The following is a 19070-nucleotide window of genomic DNA, read 5'->3' on the forward strand; positions in this document are numbered from 1 at the left end:
ATTGTCACAGGTATCAGAATCGCTTCCTTATAAACACAGAATAGCCTGAGACTTAGGTTCTTATCCTGTTTGTCTTTTTTGTGGCATCTGCCCACTGTGTTCTTTTCCAGCCTGTGTTTTAAATCTGTAATACCTTAGAAATGAGTGCTTACGCTTCATGTTTAAATCATTGGGTCGATCTTCCTGGACATCTAGTGGGAAAGACTACTGCTACTAAACTATTTCAACAAAAACGTTAACAGTACTTGCAGGTGGTGATAGATATCTTTAATGACTTTGAAACAAAATACCTGAATTAAATTGGCAGCTATCATAAATGAGATTCACACTTGAAAATATTTTCAGTCTAAAGCAGCTTCTGGAGACAGGTGGCCCTGACTCTGTTGTCCGTTTCCTGTGCACTTGACACGCATGCTGACGTGTCCGACCCCACTGCTCAGGTGTATGATCTTAGTGTCCAGGGGACTTGGAGCTCAGGGGTGTCAGCCCAGTGGGAATAGACACACCCCAGCTCTGTTTTGAGCAGACTCATGTAGGGCCGAATGGGGTCGCTCAAAACCTAGCACCTTGCAGCTTATCTGCCTGAGAGGCACTTTCTGTTTTTACTTTGCTTTGTATAAAAGCAGTACATACATGTGGTTTATAAGTTCAAATGCTCAAGAGAGGTGTAAAATGAAGAGTAAGTCTTTTACTGTTTTAACCCTTTTTAAGGATACAGTTCAGTGGCATCAAGTACATTTATGTTGTTATGCAACCATTGCCACCATCTCTCTTGAAAACGTTTTCATCTCCCCAAACGGAAACTGTCCCCATTAAACACCAACTCCCCACTCCCCTTCCCCAGCCTCTGGTACCCACCATCCTACTTACCTACATATAGATTTTTTTAAATATTATTTATTTGGCTGCATCAGGTCTTAGCTACAGCATTCAGGATCTTCAGTCTTAGTTTCGACCCACAGGATCTTTAGTTGTGGCATGCAAACTCTTAGTTTTGGCATGTGGGATCTAGTTCCCCAACCGGGGATCGAACCCAGGTCCCCTGCATTGGGAGCATGGAGTCTTAGCCACTGGACCACCAGGGAAGTAAGTGCTGTATGTATAGAATATTACAAGGACTGTGCCCTATGCATTTTTCTGGTGTCTTGATTTTTTTCACTGACTCCAGAGATCCTGCTATACCAATGTCAGAGTGATGCTTGGTGTGTGATAAACACTTGGTCACTGTTCCCTGGATGCGTGACCATCAGGCCTTTGACACATGAGCCCTTACCTCAAGCTCACCTGCATGCGCGGTGCACTGTTCACCCCTCCTGCCCTCAGAAGCGTGGGCCCTGCTCGGGGTTTTACTGGCTAGTGGCTCCTGTGACTTGTGCGCTCACTGAGGTTGAGTGTGCCCACAGAGTACATCCCTGACCGTGGAATTGTTTATTACATTTCCGATTTTTAATTTACCGTTAAATTAGGCCCTACAAGGATTATGGCAGTTCTGGGCGGGGCAGGGGATGTTTTTGTTTTGTTTGTCTCCCTTGTGTATGAATATAACTTTGTTGCCTCCCTGCCAGCATCGGTTATCATCCACCTTAATTCTTGGTCTGATAGGTGGGAAAATACGTTATCTGTTTGGTTTAACTACATATTTTAATTATAGGGGACATTGAGTAACTTTTTTCACAGGTTTCACGGCCTTTCTGTTCTGCTGAGAACACCCTCCATGGCCTCTGCTTTTCTCCTGGCTGACTGTCTCTGTCTCTGCTGTTTTTGTGTTAGCTCTGTGTCATCAGCATTACCAACAGTTTCTTTTTGTCTTTTAACCTGCCCCACTGGGAATTTATTTCACTTTGAGGAGCATACAGCTAGGCACAACACAAGCCACTAAATCACACGTCTTTTCCCACTAGTGTAAAGGGCTCCCTTTATTGTATACTAAATTCCCACTTGGGTTTGCTCTATTTTTACATTCTTATCTGTTCAGTTCCATTGGTCTGTTTGTTAGGAGAGGTGATTTTATGTTTAGGTATAACTTTTAAGGATGTCTTGAAATGTATTTATTGATGTGGACAGATACTAGTATGTTAAATGTTTAAACATTATATAAAATATATAAAAACCTGTTCATAAGTAGTACTTAGAAATCTGTGTATATACCATCCCATTTTGTGTGTGTGTGTCCATGCACACGTGCACTGTTAATTAAAAATGAAGAGAAATCAGAAGTTTTGAATCAAGTCCCTGTTGAATCATCGCATCATTTACATGGTGACAACAGACTTCGGTACATTGTTTAGATGCAGTAACTTTTTTCAGGTTAATGATCCTGCCAGGTTTAAGGTCCAGCAAGAGTTTGAAAAGAAAAGGGGAACAAAAATGAACCCATGTTTGCTGAACCTCTGTGATAATTCAGGGAGCTTTGGGGTATGAATTAGAAACCTGTTTCTCATGGCCAGTCGCTTTTATCTGGTTGACATCTACATGTGAACATTTCTACCACGTTGGCCCTGTAAGGTGCAGAGTAGCTCTGAGTGTGTGGATGAGGGACCCGGGCCCCCAGGACAGCAGAGGTGGCACCAGGACTGTGAGGAACCTGGATCATTTGGAGAGGTGACAGAGTAGTGAGGAGGCCCAGAGACTCACCTGAGGGGGAGGCCGGTAAAGCCCGTGCAGGCAGTGATAATGCCTGCAGCCCTGCGTCGAAGGGTCTGTGGAGGAGGCGCAGAACAAGTCAGTGACACAGGCAGGTCTGGGAGAGGCTGAACCGCTGGCTGCAGTACACGTGGGACACGGACGAGCTAAAGCAGTGTTTCCACGGGCAGAATATGTATGAAGCAGCATTGGTAAGGCTGGCAGCAGCACTCCCAAGCAAACACAGCTGATGAGAGGGGAGGAGAGGGTGCCAACAGTGGAAAACGCAGAGTCATCTGGAAAGAGGCCTCCGCAGTCAGACCTGGGCCATTGCCCTGCCTGGGAGGGTTGCAGGGGCGTGCCGAGCACAGGTAGAAATTTGCAAATACAGTTCTGGAGGATGCATTTCAAAGTCTGATTTCAAACGTTACCTTGAGTCTTTTGTATAATTATCCCATTTCCTAGTTAGTGTAGTGTTATCCTTCAGAAATAAGATTTTATTTTAAAATGTGTGTTAGTCTGCTTTTGAGCAATTTGTTTTCCCACAGCAGGAAATAGTAGTTGCTAGTTTGTATGCTAACTTGTTGGCAAATACTTGGTTGTGATCAAAGACAGATTAATATTTTTCAGTGTTACCAACAAAAGGGATGTCAGTTTTTAAATACTCGTATGAGTAACTGATCTTTCTAAAGTTCCTTTTGATTTTGCCCGCTCACGACTCAGATTACCCTATGCTCTCCGCCCATGATGATTTGTGCCTTGGTCATCCTTGCTAGAATATTAACATTTCGTCCCTGAGAGGTCACTTTGCTTGTTTGGCACTGGTTGCCATGTGGTTCTGTTGCTGTGTCACCTGTGGGCATCGCAGGCAGCTTCTCACAGGTCACTGTGTGCAGGGCCTTAGCCAGACACCTTCAGAAACCAGACACAGGACCTGTGGGGCTGCAGGGAAGGTCTTGACTCAGCAGTGGCTTAGTCTCTCAGGTTATTCACATAATTTATAGTATAAATTAACGGGTCATTTGACTCCTCAGGATATACACTATACAGTATGGTAGCTGCTAACCACACGTGGTAATTTCAGTTTTGTTTCTGTTAAAGTTGTTGGTTTTTTTTTTAATGTAGACCATTTTTAAAGTCTTTATTGAATTTGTTACAATATTGCTTCTGTTTAATGTTTTGATTTTTTTGGCCAGGAGGCATGTGGGAGAGACCAGGGATCAAGCCTGCACCCCCTGTGTTGGAAGGCAAAGTCTTAACCACTGGACCACCAGGGGAGTCCCTGGCAATTTCAGTTAAACTTAATTTGAGTAGTGAGGGTAGCACAGCTCACAGGATGTCACAAGGCATCTCAAGGATGCATCCTCAGGCCTAGCCTCCCCTGGCTGGCCACACTCTCCCCTGGCTGGCCACACTCTCCAACTCTGTATTGTGAGCTGTCATATCAGTGTGCATTAAAAAAAAATAATAATAATCAAAATTGATAAATTTCTGTGTAGCCATTTTAATACTGAATATGGAAGAAAAACATTTTCGGCATATTCTTCTTTATTATTTCAAGAAAGATAAAAAATACAACTGAAATGCCAAAAAAAATAAATGTGTACGGTGTATAGAGAAGGTGCTGCAGCAAATCAGATGTGTTACAAGTGGTTTTTGAAGTTTAGTGCTGGAGATTTCTCACTAGACAAGGCTCCATAGTTGAGTAGACCAGTTGATAGCATTCAAATCGAGACATTAATTAAGAGCAATCAATGTTATACCACCTGGGAGATAGCTGACATACTCAAAATATTCAAATCAGGCACTGAGGATTATTTGCACCAGCTTGGTTGGGTTAATCACTTTGATGTCTGGGCTCCATGTAAGTTAAGCAAGAAAACCTTCTTGACCATACATCCTCATGCAATTCTTTACTGAAATGTAATGAAATGGTCCATTTTTAAAACAAATTGTGACAGGAGATGAAAGTAGGTACAATAATGTGGAACAGAAGAGATCATGAGGCAGGCCAAATGGACCAGAGGCCAGTTTTCAAAGAAAGTGATATTGTGTATATGATAGTATTGGAAGGGAGTCTTTCATTATGAGCTCCTTCCGGAAAACCAGACGGATTAATTCCAACAAGTACTGCTTCAAAATAGACAAACTAAAAGCACTCAACAAGAAACGTCTGGAAATAGTCAACAGAAAACAAATAATCTTCCATTGGGGTAACACAAGATCGCGCATTTCTTTAATGATCAGGCAAAAACTGCCTGGCTGAGGAGGCAGCTGTTTCCTTGGCTGGGAAGTTCTGATCCATCTGCTGTGTTCACCAGACATTGCACCTTCAGATGTCCATGTATTTCAGTCTTTACAAAGTTCTCTTAGTGGAAAAAATTTCAGTTTCCTGAAAGACTGTAAAAGGCACCTGGCTCAAAAAGATTAAAAGTGTTGGACAGATGGAGTGATTGGAAAGATTCAATTCAAAGATTCAAAAGTTGGAAAGATTACAAAAGTGAGAGAAGTCACTGAGTCATGTCTGACTCTTTGCAACCCTCTGGGCTGTAGCCCACCAGGCTCCTCCTCCATCCATGGGATTTTCCAGGAAGAATACTGGAGTGGATTGCCATTTTTCTCTCCAGGGGATCGTCCTGACCCAGGGATCAAAATCAGGCCTCCCACATTGCAGGCAGACTCTTTACCCTCTGAGTCACCAGGGAATCCCTGGAATTACAAAACTGCCTGGAAAACAGCAGAAGGTAGTAGAACAGAATGATGAGTATGTTGTTCAATGCAGTTCTTGGGGATAATGAAAAATGTGTCTTTTGTTTTTACTTAAAAACCAAAGGAGCTTTTTGGTCAACTCAATAGTTCCATGGCTTGTGTCATAAATATCCATGAACTACTTCCTCTGTGTTGCTGGAGTGTGTACCCCACCCCCAGCTGTGCACACAGGTGCAGTTGGAGAAGCCAGAACACACGCCTGTCCTGTCGTGTGCCACATGCTGGGATGCTCCCCGAGATGAGGCGTCGGAAGCCCACCTCCCGAGCAGCCATGGGGGCCCTGGGAGACCAGGTCCTCCTGCTTATGTTTGGGTAGAGCACCTGCATCTCTGCAAGTCTCTTAAACTCTGCATTTTTACTTACATTCTGGGCATAGGTACCACTGCGGGCTAAACTGGGCTCCTCCCTTGGCTGCTGGTAACCCTGCATGAGAGGTGTGACCTGAGTCTTTTTCCTGCAGGTGTGGTCACAAGAGCCACTGCCCTGGGCTGTAGGATGTGTCATGAAGTTTCTGGGTTTCAGAAGCACTAGTATGTTGCAGAGAGCGTACATCTCCAGATGGCTGAGACATGCTGGCGCACACAGCCTGCCCCTGGAGTCACCATTGTGGGGGCTACCACTGGGCGTGTAGGATTGGTTATCCTTTTTTGTTATTATTATTATTATTCTCAAGTCTAACTGCTGGGTTTTTAATGTCCTCTTTATATTTTTAAGCTGAAAAAACAGTGAGGTCATCATAATGCATCATCTTAATTCTGCCCAGCCAAGCGCCACCCCCACCCTCAAGTTGCTGATTTTTACTTTAATGGTGAAGGGTAATCGATCATTTTATTAGAATAAATATATCCTATGACTTAATGGCGAGTTATATTTTTAATATATTGATTTACGTATTCCTTCACCTCAAAATGAAATAAACTATAACCACAGTGGTAAAATAAGCGTTACTAACGATGGGCATTAGAACAAAGGCACCAGAAGCAGTAATGAAGTTCAGAGATACAAATCATCAGGCTGGCAGTACCGTATAAATAGGAATTCATCTAATGAGCTGCACTCACCCTTCCTGCTGGCCTGGCGTGGCTGCCTGCAGCGCCTCGTCCCCCTGGTTCCTGTCCTTTGCAGACATCCTTGGGGGGACATATTTTCCCCTTCTCCCCCTCTTAGTGCAGCGCTCATTATCACTCATGAGTGCCATTCTGTTCCCCGTGCAGGAGAAGGAGAAAGCCATCCTGTGTTTCTCTTCATTCAGCCATCCACTTAGATAAGACATAGAGTCTCAGTTCTCCTAAAACGGGCTCTCTGGTTCCCAAGGAAATTCCCCACAGCAGCCCTGACTGCCCTGTGGTCCCTGGGCCCTGACCTTCAGCATTCCTAGAGGCCTCGCATGTGCTCACCTGGAAATTCTTAGTGGTGACTTTTACCGCCAGTTTCATCTCACTTTTTCATGGTGTGTGTGTGTGTGTGTGTGTGTGTGTGTGTGTGTGTGTGTGTGTGTGTGTGTGTGTGTGTGTGTGTGTGTGTGTGTGTGTGTGTGTGTGTGTGTGTGTGTGTGTGTGTGCGCGCGCGCATAATATCGGTCGTGTCTGACTCTCTGCGGTCCCATCGACTGTAGCCCACCAGGCTCCTCTGCCCATGGGATTCTCCAGGCAAGAATCCTGGAGTAGGTTTCCATTTCCTCCTCCAGGGTATCTTCCCAACCCAGAGATCCAACTTGCATCTCTTGCATCTGCTGTGTTGTAGGTGGATGCTTTATCACTAGTGCCACCTGAGAAGCCCTACATATATTCCTAATTTAGAGTCCATGGTTATTGGGGGTTTTTTAATGCACTAAAAGCTGGTTTTCCAGCCTTGCAACAGCAGAATTCTCTACAAGCCAATGGATGCAGGGGTGAGGGGAGCAGCATTTCCCTTCCTCCAACCTCTAAAGTTAGAAAACTCACTACATTTTATTAGTCTTAATTTATTGTGTCATTTTGTATGTGTGTTTAGAGAGTGCCAGAGTGGGAATTAGGTGTTCTTAGATGTAAAGTTTTGTATCTACATGTTAGAATTGTTTAACAACAACCAATTATTTTAAAATTTAACCTGAAAAAATATTATTGCAGGACTTCCGTGGCGGTCCAGTGGTTAAGAATCCTCGATTCCACTGCAGGGGGCACAGGTTTGATCCCCGGTTGAGGAACTAATTTCCTTGAAGCCATGCCAAGTGACACACACAAAAAAAAAAACAAAAAAGAAGGAAGAAAAATATTACTGCACTAAAATAATTTGAAGTGAGAAAGACATTTTTGATAAGAACTGTCTCATGATGAAATGGGTTCCCTGGAGACAGTTTAAGCAGAACCTTAAAAATGCCCTGGGCAGCATTGCCATGATGGAGAAGAGTGAAGGCCCGACAGGAACACCAGGTGGCCATGCGCCCTTCCACAGGGGCCTGGTTACTAAGGGTATTTCGGTGGGAATAAACTGCTTTGGGAGCTGGGCATATTGTTCTTGAGTGATTCTCAGCCCCACTGCCTCTCAGCTCACAGTAAATGAAAGATGTAAAGACAGTGTGTTGTGAGTGTAAACGACAGGAGGCTGACAGGAAGGCAGAGCCCTGTTCTCTGGGCATACCCCTAACAGAGGGGCAACATCTTTGTCTGGTGGCTGCCCCATAAGACCACCATCATGGTTCCTCTCAAATCAGGGGAAGAAGCATAACTTCAGAAGAATCATTTGCACAAAGTGGTGTTTTGCCTCGTCTAGTTGGCCTTGTCCAAATGGACCCAAGGAGAGGGGAGGCCAGGCCTGCTGGAGCCCAACACCCGCCAACAGCCAGCACCCACTCAGGGCTGCAGCCCCTGCCTGGGATTTTTTTTTCATGAGCCTTAACAGCTTGAAAGTTCTGAGGCACAGAATGATAAATTCCAGGTTTTTCGGTATATCTCTGTGTATGGTGTTTACTGGCTGTAGTTAAAATTCACGTAAACTGGATCAAGGAAATGACCTTTCTCAGGATGAGGGGAAGGGGCTGAAGGTGGGTGGCTGCAACTGCAAATACAAAATGTGGTGGTTTGGGGGTGTTTTTTGTGGTTTTCTTGTGTGTGGCTTTTTTGGTTTGGTTTTTTGTAAATTCATTTTTTTATCTTACAGTGTGACATGGACAATGTTAATGTCAATAAAATAGGACTATCACATCATTTTTAAAGTTGAGTAGTAATTCCCTTCCTGGTTGGACCATAGTAAACAAGTCCTAGAAATGGGACTGCTCTGGATGCACACTGCTGGTGTCTTGACATGAAAGTTCAGTAGGCAGCAGCCCTAAGATCTGTGCACTCTCTGTGTATCTGTCTTACTTGGATAAAGAGGTCTGAAGAATGATGACCCACTAAGTGAAACTCCTTGCTGTGTTGACACATGTGGAGTAAGGCTGGCTTGCGTTGATGGGATTGTCTTGTCTGTGGTTCCCATTGGTGGCTTTATTTTTTTTTTCTTTCAGTTTTACTGAGGTATAATTGTGTCAACTGAAAAAAGGTGCACATCAAGTTTTATTTGGGACAAAACTGAGGATAACAGTTCGGGAGACAGCCTCTCAGACCTCTGAGGAACTGCTCCTGAGAGGTGGGGGGCATGGTCCGTATATACATGAGTTTGGTTAAGGCAGTATGTGCAGTGAAGCACACGTTTTGGCAGAAGATGGCTGCTTGTCATGAGGAGATGTCTCCATTAGCAATGTTGGTGCTTTTCTAGACATGAGGAGATACAAGAATGGCTCTTAGAATCTTCTCCTGTAAAGGTCTAGCTATCTGAAGGCACGTTCTGCCAGTTCTTCCCAGAGCAGAGAGGGCCTTTTTCCTGATCTCTGCCCTGAACTTCTTTCAGGGTGTGTCAAAGGTCAGCAACTCCAGTGACCAGTGACTTCATCCTTGTAGCACCAGATGGTGAGGGACCGTTTTCCAGTTAACAGTTGACATGTAGCACTGTGTGTTCAAGGTGCATGGCATGATCTGACTTACATATATAATACACAGTAATCGTCACAGTAAGTTAATATCCACAACCTCATACAAAGAAAGACATGAGTATTCCTAGTGACGAATAATTTTTTTTTTTTTTTTTAATAAAAGAGGAACCTCTTTTGACTCACGCAGAGCAGAGATCCAAACCTGGTGCTAGCAGTTTGAAGAACCTCCTTTTTTTAAAGTGGAAAGTCACAATTGTTTAGGAAAGAGCAGGCGGGGCTCTTTTCCTAACACAGCCCTCCATGTGCCGCGTTTCTTTTCTCAGATCCAGCCTCCAGAGCCTGGCAGGCTGGGGACGGGACCCTGCACAGGAAGGCTCGGCCGTGAGAGGTAGGCATTCGTGCTCTTGGCCTCTGAGGAGCCATCATTCTCCCAGAGATGCCGGGGGTAGATTTAGAGCCACAGATGGAGGCATGGGCTGCTCTAACAGATGAGAGAGCGCCAAAGTCGGAATCTTATAAACACACATTTTGAAACAGCATATCTTCCTTGCTGAAATCCGGACGTGTGCTTCTGTTTCCAGGAGGCTGGTTCCGTGCCCTGCCCTCTACTGGCTGGAGGCAGACCTCTGCCAACTTTAGACTTGAAGCCTCCAGAAGGGCGCTCAAGCCGAAGCAAAGACCCGCCGAGAGAAGAAGAGAGAGAGAGGAAAAAGAAAAAGCACAAAAAACGGTCTCGAACAAGATCGCGGTCTCCCAAGTACCATTCTTCGTCCAAGTCCAGGTCTAGGTCCCACTCAAAAGCAAAGCATTGTCTTCCCAGTGCCTATCGGACAGCGCGGCGCTCGAGGTGAGTGTGCGGGGCGTCCCCGCGGCCGGCGTCGGGTGCGGGGCGGATCCCGCTGCTCCTGCTCGCCAGCAGGGGGCGCGGAGCTCCCCTCCCCCGGCTCGCTGCAAGCACAGACCCACACACCTGCGTGCCTTTACGCAGAGATGCGTCCTGCAATCTCCTGTCTTTTCAAAATATTTTTTAACCTGACTTTCCAAAATTCATCAACTACTGCCAGGTTTTTCTCAAAAGAGAGGTATTTAAATTTTTAACAGGTCTTGGAAGCAAGCCTAGCGTATTTGCTGAAAATGTGTGGAAAATGCACAGGGTTGGGGGTGTTTTGTTTGGTGAATGAGGCGACTTTCCCAGGCTAATTCCTTTAGAGTGTGTATCTGCCAAAACAAGAGACATGTGCACCGTGGCTGTGTTCCGCTTCACTGGCACAGCACCTGCAAGTGCCCGTAAAGGAGGAAACACGGCGGCACAGATCTGTTTTCTCAATTAATCTTCTCCAACCTCCCACTAACAGTCACTGTTCAACCAAAAGCCACCTTCTGAGGAGCCAGCTTTTGAGGAAGCAGCTTAAGGTTTTATGCAACAGAAATAATAAACACGAAAACCTGTAAGGATCACAAAATTTAGTGCTCAGTGAAGCAGGTACTTCTCTGATTTTTAAAGCATCTGACTTGCAGGAGGTTCAGAAAAGCAAGTTTCTAGTTTTAAAACTTACCTCACGCCTTCTGATTTCTTACTGAATGTCAGTTGGACTTAGTTTCTGTAGCACAGCACTTGTACTAATCTACTTCTTCTACAATTGATGTTCTTTTCTTTCCTTTCCATGGGAAAAATGCAGATGGCCCTATACTTTTTATTTTTTATGTTTTAAAAAACAGTACTTGTATGCACATTAGCCTTTCTTGAATATACCCTAAAACAACATGCTTCCCAATTTTTACCTAGACCAGATCTTCAAGGCTTGATAAGTATTTGCTCTTGTCTACAATGAAATTAAATTTACCTCCATAATAAATAAATTTGCTCTTCGGCTCTGCATTTTTGCTAGTTCTTTAGAAGTTCTGTCCCTTGTCTCTCCCTCTCTCTCACACACACACACATTGTTGTTTAATTAAATGAACAACTTTGCTGACATATTTCCAATTTTTGAAAGTCCCGAGGAACTTGTATGTATATATCAAAACTAGGATTTCTTATTTGAAAAAATTTCTTATGATATAGTGGGAGTAAATAAACAGGCCTGTATAAGCCCTATGAATAATAACCATACCCAGTAAAATCCTTCCTAGATTTCATTTATTTCAGGGCTCAAAGAGAAGAAAGTATAATCTACTCCTAAATCCGGTTCTGAGGGCCTGATAATGCTCAGGGCTCCTTAGATCACTTCTTATGTTAGAAATGAGTTGGTTTTCATGGTTCATGCTTAGTACAAACAGTAGGTGCAGGTGTCTAGTTCTTACGTGAACCCATCTGGTCAGACATAATGGCCACAGACTTTTCCCCAGGTTGGTCTGTTCAGAACTAGAAGTGTTCATGAAACACTTGGAATTTCAACTTTCTAGGATTTCTATGGTTTTTATTGACTATCTATAGTAGAGTAAGTCATTGTGTATATCATGTTAGTATTTTTTAAATAGCTTTTATTTTAGAATAGACTTACATATTTTATGTACAAGTGTATTTTATATTGTTTTCATATATTCAGTGCTGACAAGTGCAAGAAGCAAAATCCTAATCCTTAGTGTGTATTTTCAGTTAAAGAAGAATTAAGATTAAAAAATCGTTAATATGAGTTCTGTGATGGCAGGCTGACAATTTTACCTTAATTTAACCAACAGTATTTTATGTGTAAAGAGAGCTGAGTATTTTCATAATTCTCAAACTTTTAAAAAATTCTCAGTAATATCTATAGAGAAGGAAATGGCAACCCACTCCAGTATTCTTGCCTGGAGAATTCCATTGACAAAAGAACCTGACAGGCTATAGTCCATGGGGTCCCAAAGAGTCCGACATAGCTAAGCAACTAAGACACACACACACTCACACACACACACACACACACACGCACGCACGCACGGAGTAGTAGCTATGTGATACTTTTAGTTAATTTTAGTTAAATCAGATGACTTAAGTTCACTAAATAAGTCAGATCTTTGGTGTTTGATTTTACAGCTTAAAGTATCAAGGCAAAGTGCAACTTTATTATAAATTGTTTTTTTAAGACAAAACCTTCAAAGTACTTGTCCAGGAAGTTTTGCCTTGAAAGCTTGTATGTGACAGCAGTGCTCCTTGAAATCAGACCACCTCTGAGCTCAGGGCGCTGAAGTGGGTTGCAGGTCTGGCTGGATGTATGGAGGAGACCAGCTGTCCTGTGGTTGGTCTCTGGGTCCCAGGGACATAAGTCAGGAAGTTACCTTCACCAGGTAGGATCCTGCCTCAGCTCTTATTTCTGAGAAGAGTGAGTTTTATTTGATAAAACTGTATCTTTTTCTAAGCTGGTTATAGACCTGCTTTCTTAATCCAAGCTCACATTAATAATTTCTAGGGACCCAACTGAATTTTGAATGCAGCAGTTATGAAATGAGAGAGGTTGGTGTTCTTGGTAATATGAATTGTTTGAAATGTAAAAGGAAAAAATTAAATTTTAACCAAAATATTGAAGTTGCTAATGATAATGATAAATAATCTTAATTATTTCTTTAACTGTCTTTTCAGATAGAATAACCCATTACAGACATAATGTCTACATAGGATATATCAGACTTGTTTCTTGGGCCTGACACAATTTAATCGATTGTTTTAAAAAGACTACTGCCAGCTTCAAGTAAAATGACTTTTGTTAATATTTCTGCTTGGGGTAGGATGCTACAGTTGAAATATATTTTCGTTTGTATATTAAATTACTAAAGTCCTATGTAAAATGTAGAAATTTAAGATTAAAAAGCTTTACTATCATAAGTAATTTTTATGTTAATATATTAATGCTTGTGTGGTTGAAGTCCCATTTATCAAATATGTCTAAATTATTGATGACTCTGGCTCTCCAAAGGTGAATTAGTCATAGAAAAATCTTTAGTTTTGTAAATCAGTCTGTTGCTTCTCAGAAAGCACAGTGATTACCGCAAGGCAGTATTTAGTGTCTTTTAAATCAACATTGATTAAAGTATAAGACTTCTTTCTCTGTTGTTTTCTGCTTTTATATCGCATTAGGTTTTATATCTTAATGGGATAAAGATGTACTCATGCAATTTACTGCCTAAAATTAAAATCCAGTTTTAACAGTTTAGGTATTTTAAAACTAAACTCAATGAGACTAAAGCTTGAAATTCAGTTTATTTGTAAAGCTTTTAATAAGATCGCCTGTGGTGTCATTTCGTTGGTTAGTTTGTGTCTAAGGGGGTTTCTAGGTAGAACTCTGCACCCCCACTTTTTGGGGTGCTGTCTGTGGAGGATAATGGGTCACTTCCTGAAGTAAGGTTCCCTCAGGGCTTTTCACTCAAGGAGAGGCTGGAGGTTAATGTGGCTTCTATAACAGTTATATTTAATGTTCAAAAAGAACTCAGGTGGGCAAAATTGGGGTCATATTTTAGTTTGAAATTTGTAATTCCTTACTTCTTCCCCCTGATAAACTGCATATCTAGTCAGTGAGTGAGTGGTTTATCTCCTGATCCTGATCTTTAAAGGAACGTGGGGCACTGATGTTCCCATGAGGAGACAGCTCACGTGCTGGTTTCCCAGACAGAGCCACAGCCTTTGATAATAGTGCTGGGGAGAAAAGCTGTGGGAGACACTGGCCCCTCGGGAGAGGAGGAAGGATTTGTGAGTGAGGTTGGATCCACAGTTCAAAAGTGAAAAGAACTAAAACCGGGGATCCTCTTGGTTGTTCAAGCCAGTTGGTACCAGATCCTTGTTGCCAGGGCACCAGTGACACTTGTTCGGTTCCACGAGGACCTGTGAGTAGTCAAGTAACAGGAGTGAAGAAGTGGGTCGCAGAAGTGGTTAAACGCTGGTAGAAGAAGCTATTTATAAATATCTCATCATTCAGACAAAAGATTTCCTTATGCTTTTATTCGACAGCAAACCATTATGATTATTTAAGAAAAAAATATCCAAGTTGCATCATGCTTGAAGTTTTTTGAATTCAGACTATTTCATCTCTATAAGGCCTCTGGTCACATTATACAGATGATTTACGTAAAGAATGGAATTCCTGTTTCTTGCACTGTGTCGTGGTAACAATATTAAGAGCCTACTTAATAGAATAAAAGCATTAGAGCTTCTTTAATCATAATAAAACCCAAGTATTATCTGGCATAGCTCACGGCCCTTAATTCTGAGTTGGGCTTTTTTCCCAGATGACTTGAAATCTACTGGTAACAGCCACTTCACTTTAAAGAAATCTAATACTCATAGCCACTGCTAAATGGTATTGTATTTCAAAGTTACAAATTTGCAGACGTTAAAAACTAATCCATTGTCCTGATTATTGAGTTTATTGTAGAATTCTGCGTCTGAGCGTTCCATAGGTGCTATAGTTTTGATTAAGCAGAGCCCTTTTTTCAGGGTTCTAGTACTGCCCAGCTCAGCACATTTTATTCTGAATGTGAAGTATGTACCTCCATATCACAGACCCACAGCCTCCCCAGGGACGCTGAGCGCGGAGCCTTGTCAGAGCAGCTCGGCAGTGGCAGCAGCAGCAGAGCGGGACAGTTATCAGGCAGCTTCGACCACGAGCAGATTTGACTCCTGGAGCTCTTTTGAGGGGAAACCTGGTAAAATGTCAAGGTGTCTGACTGACCTCACCTTTGTAATCTATTACTTAAATCTTAGGAAAGGTCTGGAAAATCAAAACCGCTGTATAAGCTGAGAAGCAGTTGTGTGGGAGGAGCCCCAGAGTCCAGGGGAGTTGATCCCAGAGCAGGTTCATTCTGTGGTTGTGGTGTTTTTTCAGGAATGACTCGGGGTTTTCTCCATGACACAGAGGGTGGAATGTGATTACAGGCTGATCTTTGCAACAACCATGTGTGTTGTTTGGGAGGTTTGGTTGTAACTGGAATGATTCAGTGTAGAATTTTTTTAGATGACAAAAATCAAAACATCTCTTCTTTACATTGGTTTTGACTGTGTTGTCATAGAAACAGAACAGAAATAAATTGTTTTGTTTTGGGGTTTTTTTTTTTTTTTGCTCAGATATCTGGTTATTTCAGATTTCCCCAAAAGAGTCCTAAACCCATTATTAAAGGTCTCTTCTTAAGGACCTGACCCCACAGGTGAGGGTCTGGAGTTGGAGTTCTGTGTGCTGGTGTCTGTGGGACACTGCATGAATAGAATAGTCCTTTTTCAGGCATAGGAAAGGGAAGAGTAAAACATTGGAAATCTCAGAAACAAATGATTTAGCCAAAATTTTCACATGAATGGCATGGTCTGAATTGGATTGAAGGTTTAGGCTTCCTGCCAGCGGGCCTGCAGCCCGTTCTTCATGCTAAGCGCCCATAATATGAATGCATACAAGAGAAATTTCCAAGTCACCTTCTAACTTTATTCTGTTTCGTTTCCTCTTCTTGCCAATATTCAGAGCAAGTAGAAAAACTCACTAGCGTCTCAGTGCCTTTCCTTCCCTAATTTTATTAGAAATATCAGTGAGCTGAACATTTTTAGGGCAAAAGCAAGAGGGAAGAAGAGCAGCAGCAGGCCCCGTCCACCAAGACGCGCAGGGAGACGCCCACTTGGGGAGCTGGCCGCTGCTGGCCAACAGCACGTGGCTGCAGCCTCAGCTTCAGTTGTGCCCCGGTTAGAAGCTTAGCATTGGCATGACAGGCGCTCTGCCTCTGAGCCTGGATCCCGTTCTGGGTCAGCAGAGTAGGGAGGCTGGGGGCGGGCCTCAGAGGACAGGCCAGGGCTGGCCGCCACCTCAGTGGTGGAGGTGCTCCCCTGCTGCCACACACACAGGACTGAAACGCCTGCCTCCCTCTGCCCAGGTCCCGGTCCCGGTCCCCTCGGAGACGAGCACACTCCCCCGAGAGACGGCGGGAGGACAGGAGCGTCCCCACCGCCTACCGGATGAGCAACAGCCCTGGAGTCAGCAGGAAGCGGACCCGGTCCAGGTAGGCGACCAAGCTTTTGCGGACGTGGGACCTGCCCTGGGAGGTGGGGCTTCCACGTCCCCAGCACAGAGCTGTCGGGAACCAGGGGAGCAGCTACTTTGGCTGATCCTGAGCCGTCCTGACAGTGTTTCCACTGCTCTGGAGCTCTCACAGGCAGAGGGGAACTTGCTGTGCTAGAGCCAGGGACCGTCTGTCTTTGCAGTGGGTCGTGGGGCCTCCATTTTCCCCACGTCTAGCTGCCCCTCTGGACCCCCCACACACAGCACCTCATCCTCTACCTGTAGAGAAGGGAAAGGATGGTAGGGATGAGTGACAAGGAAAATCAGAAGTTAAAGTCTCAAGTGGGTCCCTGCTGCTCAGGTGGCCAGGCCCCAGCTTCGGCTCCCAGGAGTGGGCCTGAGAGCAGGGATAGGGTCCGTCCTCTGACCCCTTGACCACTAGGACAGACCTGTCTGTTGAGGAGGGTGAGGGAGCCAGGTTCCCACATCACGGCCACCCCTGGCCTGGGCCTCTAACACTCAGCAAGCCAGGGCCCCCACTCACGCTCCCAGGGAGAGAGCTCCAGCAGGGCTGACCTCTGCCACCAGAGGCCCCAGCACCACCACTTCTCTGACTTGAGAAGACCCAGAACCCAAGCCAGGAGCAGGGCCGGTGGCTGGTGGACCGGTGGGCGTTTCCCTCAGCTAAGCGTTGCCATCTGGAGACCATCCCGTCCAGTGTGGGTGATACCACTGAGTCACTTGGCTTCTGTATTTCCATTTGCCCCAGAAGTGAAGCTTGTTGTTTGTGCCCTGGCTCTGGAGTTAAGCAGGTCCCAGCTGTGGTAGGTGGACAGGAGTATTGCTGTCCCAGTGACTGAGGCATCCAGAAACAGGCAGGATGCCATTGTTGCCCATCATAGTCTCAGATTTCATGAGGCTATGCTGCTCAGTGTGTGTGTGTGTGTGTCAGGACGTCTGGAGTTCCAGAACCTTCTGGAGCCTTCCAGAGGACAGATCTGAATTTCAGGTGTCTGCCGTTCTTGGGCAAATGAACCCAGTCATCACCCAAACCTGCCTCAGAGAGGCCCCTCCATCAGCACTGCCCTTAACAGGAAGAGTTCTAAAAGGCATTGCCAGCCAGATGATGTTCCTGCAGTCTGGCTAGTTATGTGATTGTTCCATTAAATGATAAAATGTCATCTCATTTTCTTAAAACAGAAAAATCAGAAAGGAGCTGTGAAGCTAATATATTTCAGCAAAGGCTTCATGTACAGACTCATACTGTCTGTTTATAAATTTCATTTTGTGCCTTAGAAATCCCTCACTAAGTATACATGACTGTTCCAGGATAACATGATGAAAAGTGAAGTCCATTTTAAATTTTATACCTTATGCAAGTAATTGACATTTGAAATTTACCATCACCCTTGGTATATGTAAAGGGCATGGTCTAAAATTAATTCCTTGTAGCCGAAAATCTCTCCTAACAGAAGAGTTCTTGCTTTACCCTCAAATTAGCCCTTGCATTAAAAGAGCTATCACTTGAGACTATGGTGATTATATTAGGATTCATCAGAGCTTGTGTTATCATTGGAACTTTAAGTCAGACAAAAGAAGTTAAGATTCAGCCCACTGCAGGGCCCAGCTGCCCTGCCCTGGTGGATGGGATTAAGCCTGTGACCTGACTCTGAGGGGTTGTGGGCAGTGGTGGATTCAGGGGGAACCCAGAAGAGTTGAACATGTGCATGATTACTGCTCGATTTCATGGTGGTGATTATAAACTCAGGTGTCTCTCAGTTCACTTCAGTCACTCAGTCATGTCTGACTCTTTGCAACTGTAGCACACCAGGCTTCCCTGTCCCTCATCAACTCCTGGACCTTGCTAAAACTCATGTCCATTGAGTCAGTGATGTGATCCAACCATCTCATCCTCTGTCGTCCCCTTCTCCTGCCTTCAGTCTTTCCCAGCATCAGGGTCTTTTCCAATAAGTCAGTTCTTCGCATCAGGTGGCCAAAGTATTGGAGCTTCAGCATCAATCTTTCCAATGAATATTCAGGACTGATTTCCTTTAGGAGGGACTGGTTTGATCTCCTTGCAGTCTAGGGACTCTCAAGAGTCTTCTCCAACACCACAGTTCAAAAGTATCATTTCTTCAGTGCTCAGCTTTCTTTATAATCCAACTCTCACATCCATACATGACTACTGGAAAAACCATAGCTTTGACTAGACAGACCTTTGTCAGCAAAGTAATGTCTCTGCTTTTTAATACGCTGTCTAGGTTTGTCAGCACCTCATGGCAAATAGATGGGGAAACAATGGAAACAGTGACAGACTTTCATTTCTTGGGCTCCAGAATCACTGCAGATGGTGACTGCAGCCATGAAATTAAAAGATGCTTGCTCCTTAGAAGAAAAGCTATGACAAATCTAGAGTTGTCTCTAGGTCCAGAATATGTTTTTTTAGCGGGCAAGTTGTATCAAACCAACAGTCAGCCTGTTCCCTCTGTCCTACTCAGAGTAGCTGCTGGGGTGGCGATGGGGATCTCTGCTTCAGCACAGCTGCGGGTAACTAATTGTGCACCAAGTCAGGGTGACTAATCCCATCAGTCCCCCAACTGAGGGGAAAGTGCCTCCTCCCAGATTTGAAGGATCATTCCTACAAGCTGATCATTGAATGCTTCTTTCGCTGACTTCTTTTTTTGGAAAAATTTTAACTTACTAGAAAGTTTTGAATTTACTTAGAAATAGTACAGTGAACACCCACCTGCATGTAGCTTGTAGGTCGATTCACTGTTAACGTTTTT

At 44.1% G+C, this 19070-nt stretch overlaps 1 protein-coding gene across 8 annotated transcripts in view; it reads left to right on the top strand.

Annotated features, from left to right (window-relative positions):
* Positions 1–19070, top strand: part of SFSWAP (splicing factor SWAP) — a 79681-nt gene that overhangs the window by 49770 nt on the left and 10841 nt on the right. For 4 of the 8 annotated variants that reach the window (XM_061142135.1, XM_061142137.1, XM_061142140.1 and 1 more), the window contains 3 exons: positions 9922–10187; positions 14811–14966; positions 16160–16285. In XM_061142135.1, coding sequence (XP_060998118.1) covers positions 9922–10187; positions 14811–14966; positions 16160–16285 — 548 coding nt within the window. The other 4 variants (XM_061142136.1, XM_061142142.1, XM_061142138.1 and 1 more) reach the window with 3 other exon arrangements.

The sequence above is a fragment of the Dama dama genome, chromosome 5 (assembly GCF_033118175.1).
Source record: "Dama dama isolate Ldn47 chromosome 5, ASM3311817v1, whole genome shotgun sequence".
Classification (NCBI taxonomy): Eukaryota; Metazoa; Chordata; class Mammalia; order Artiodactyla; family Cervidae; genus Dama; species Dama dama.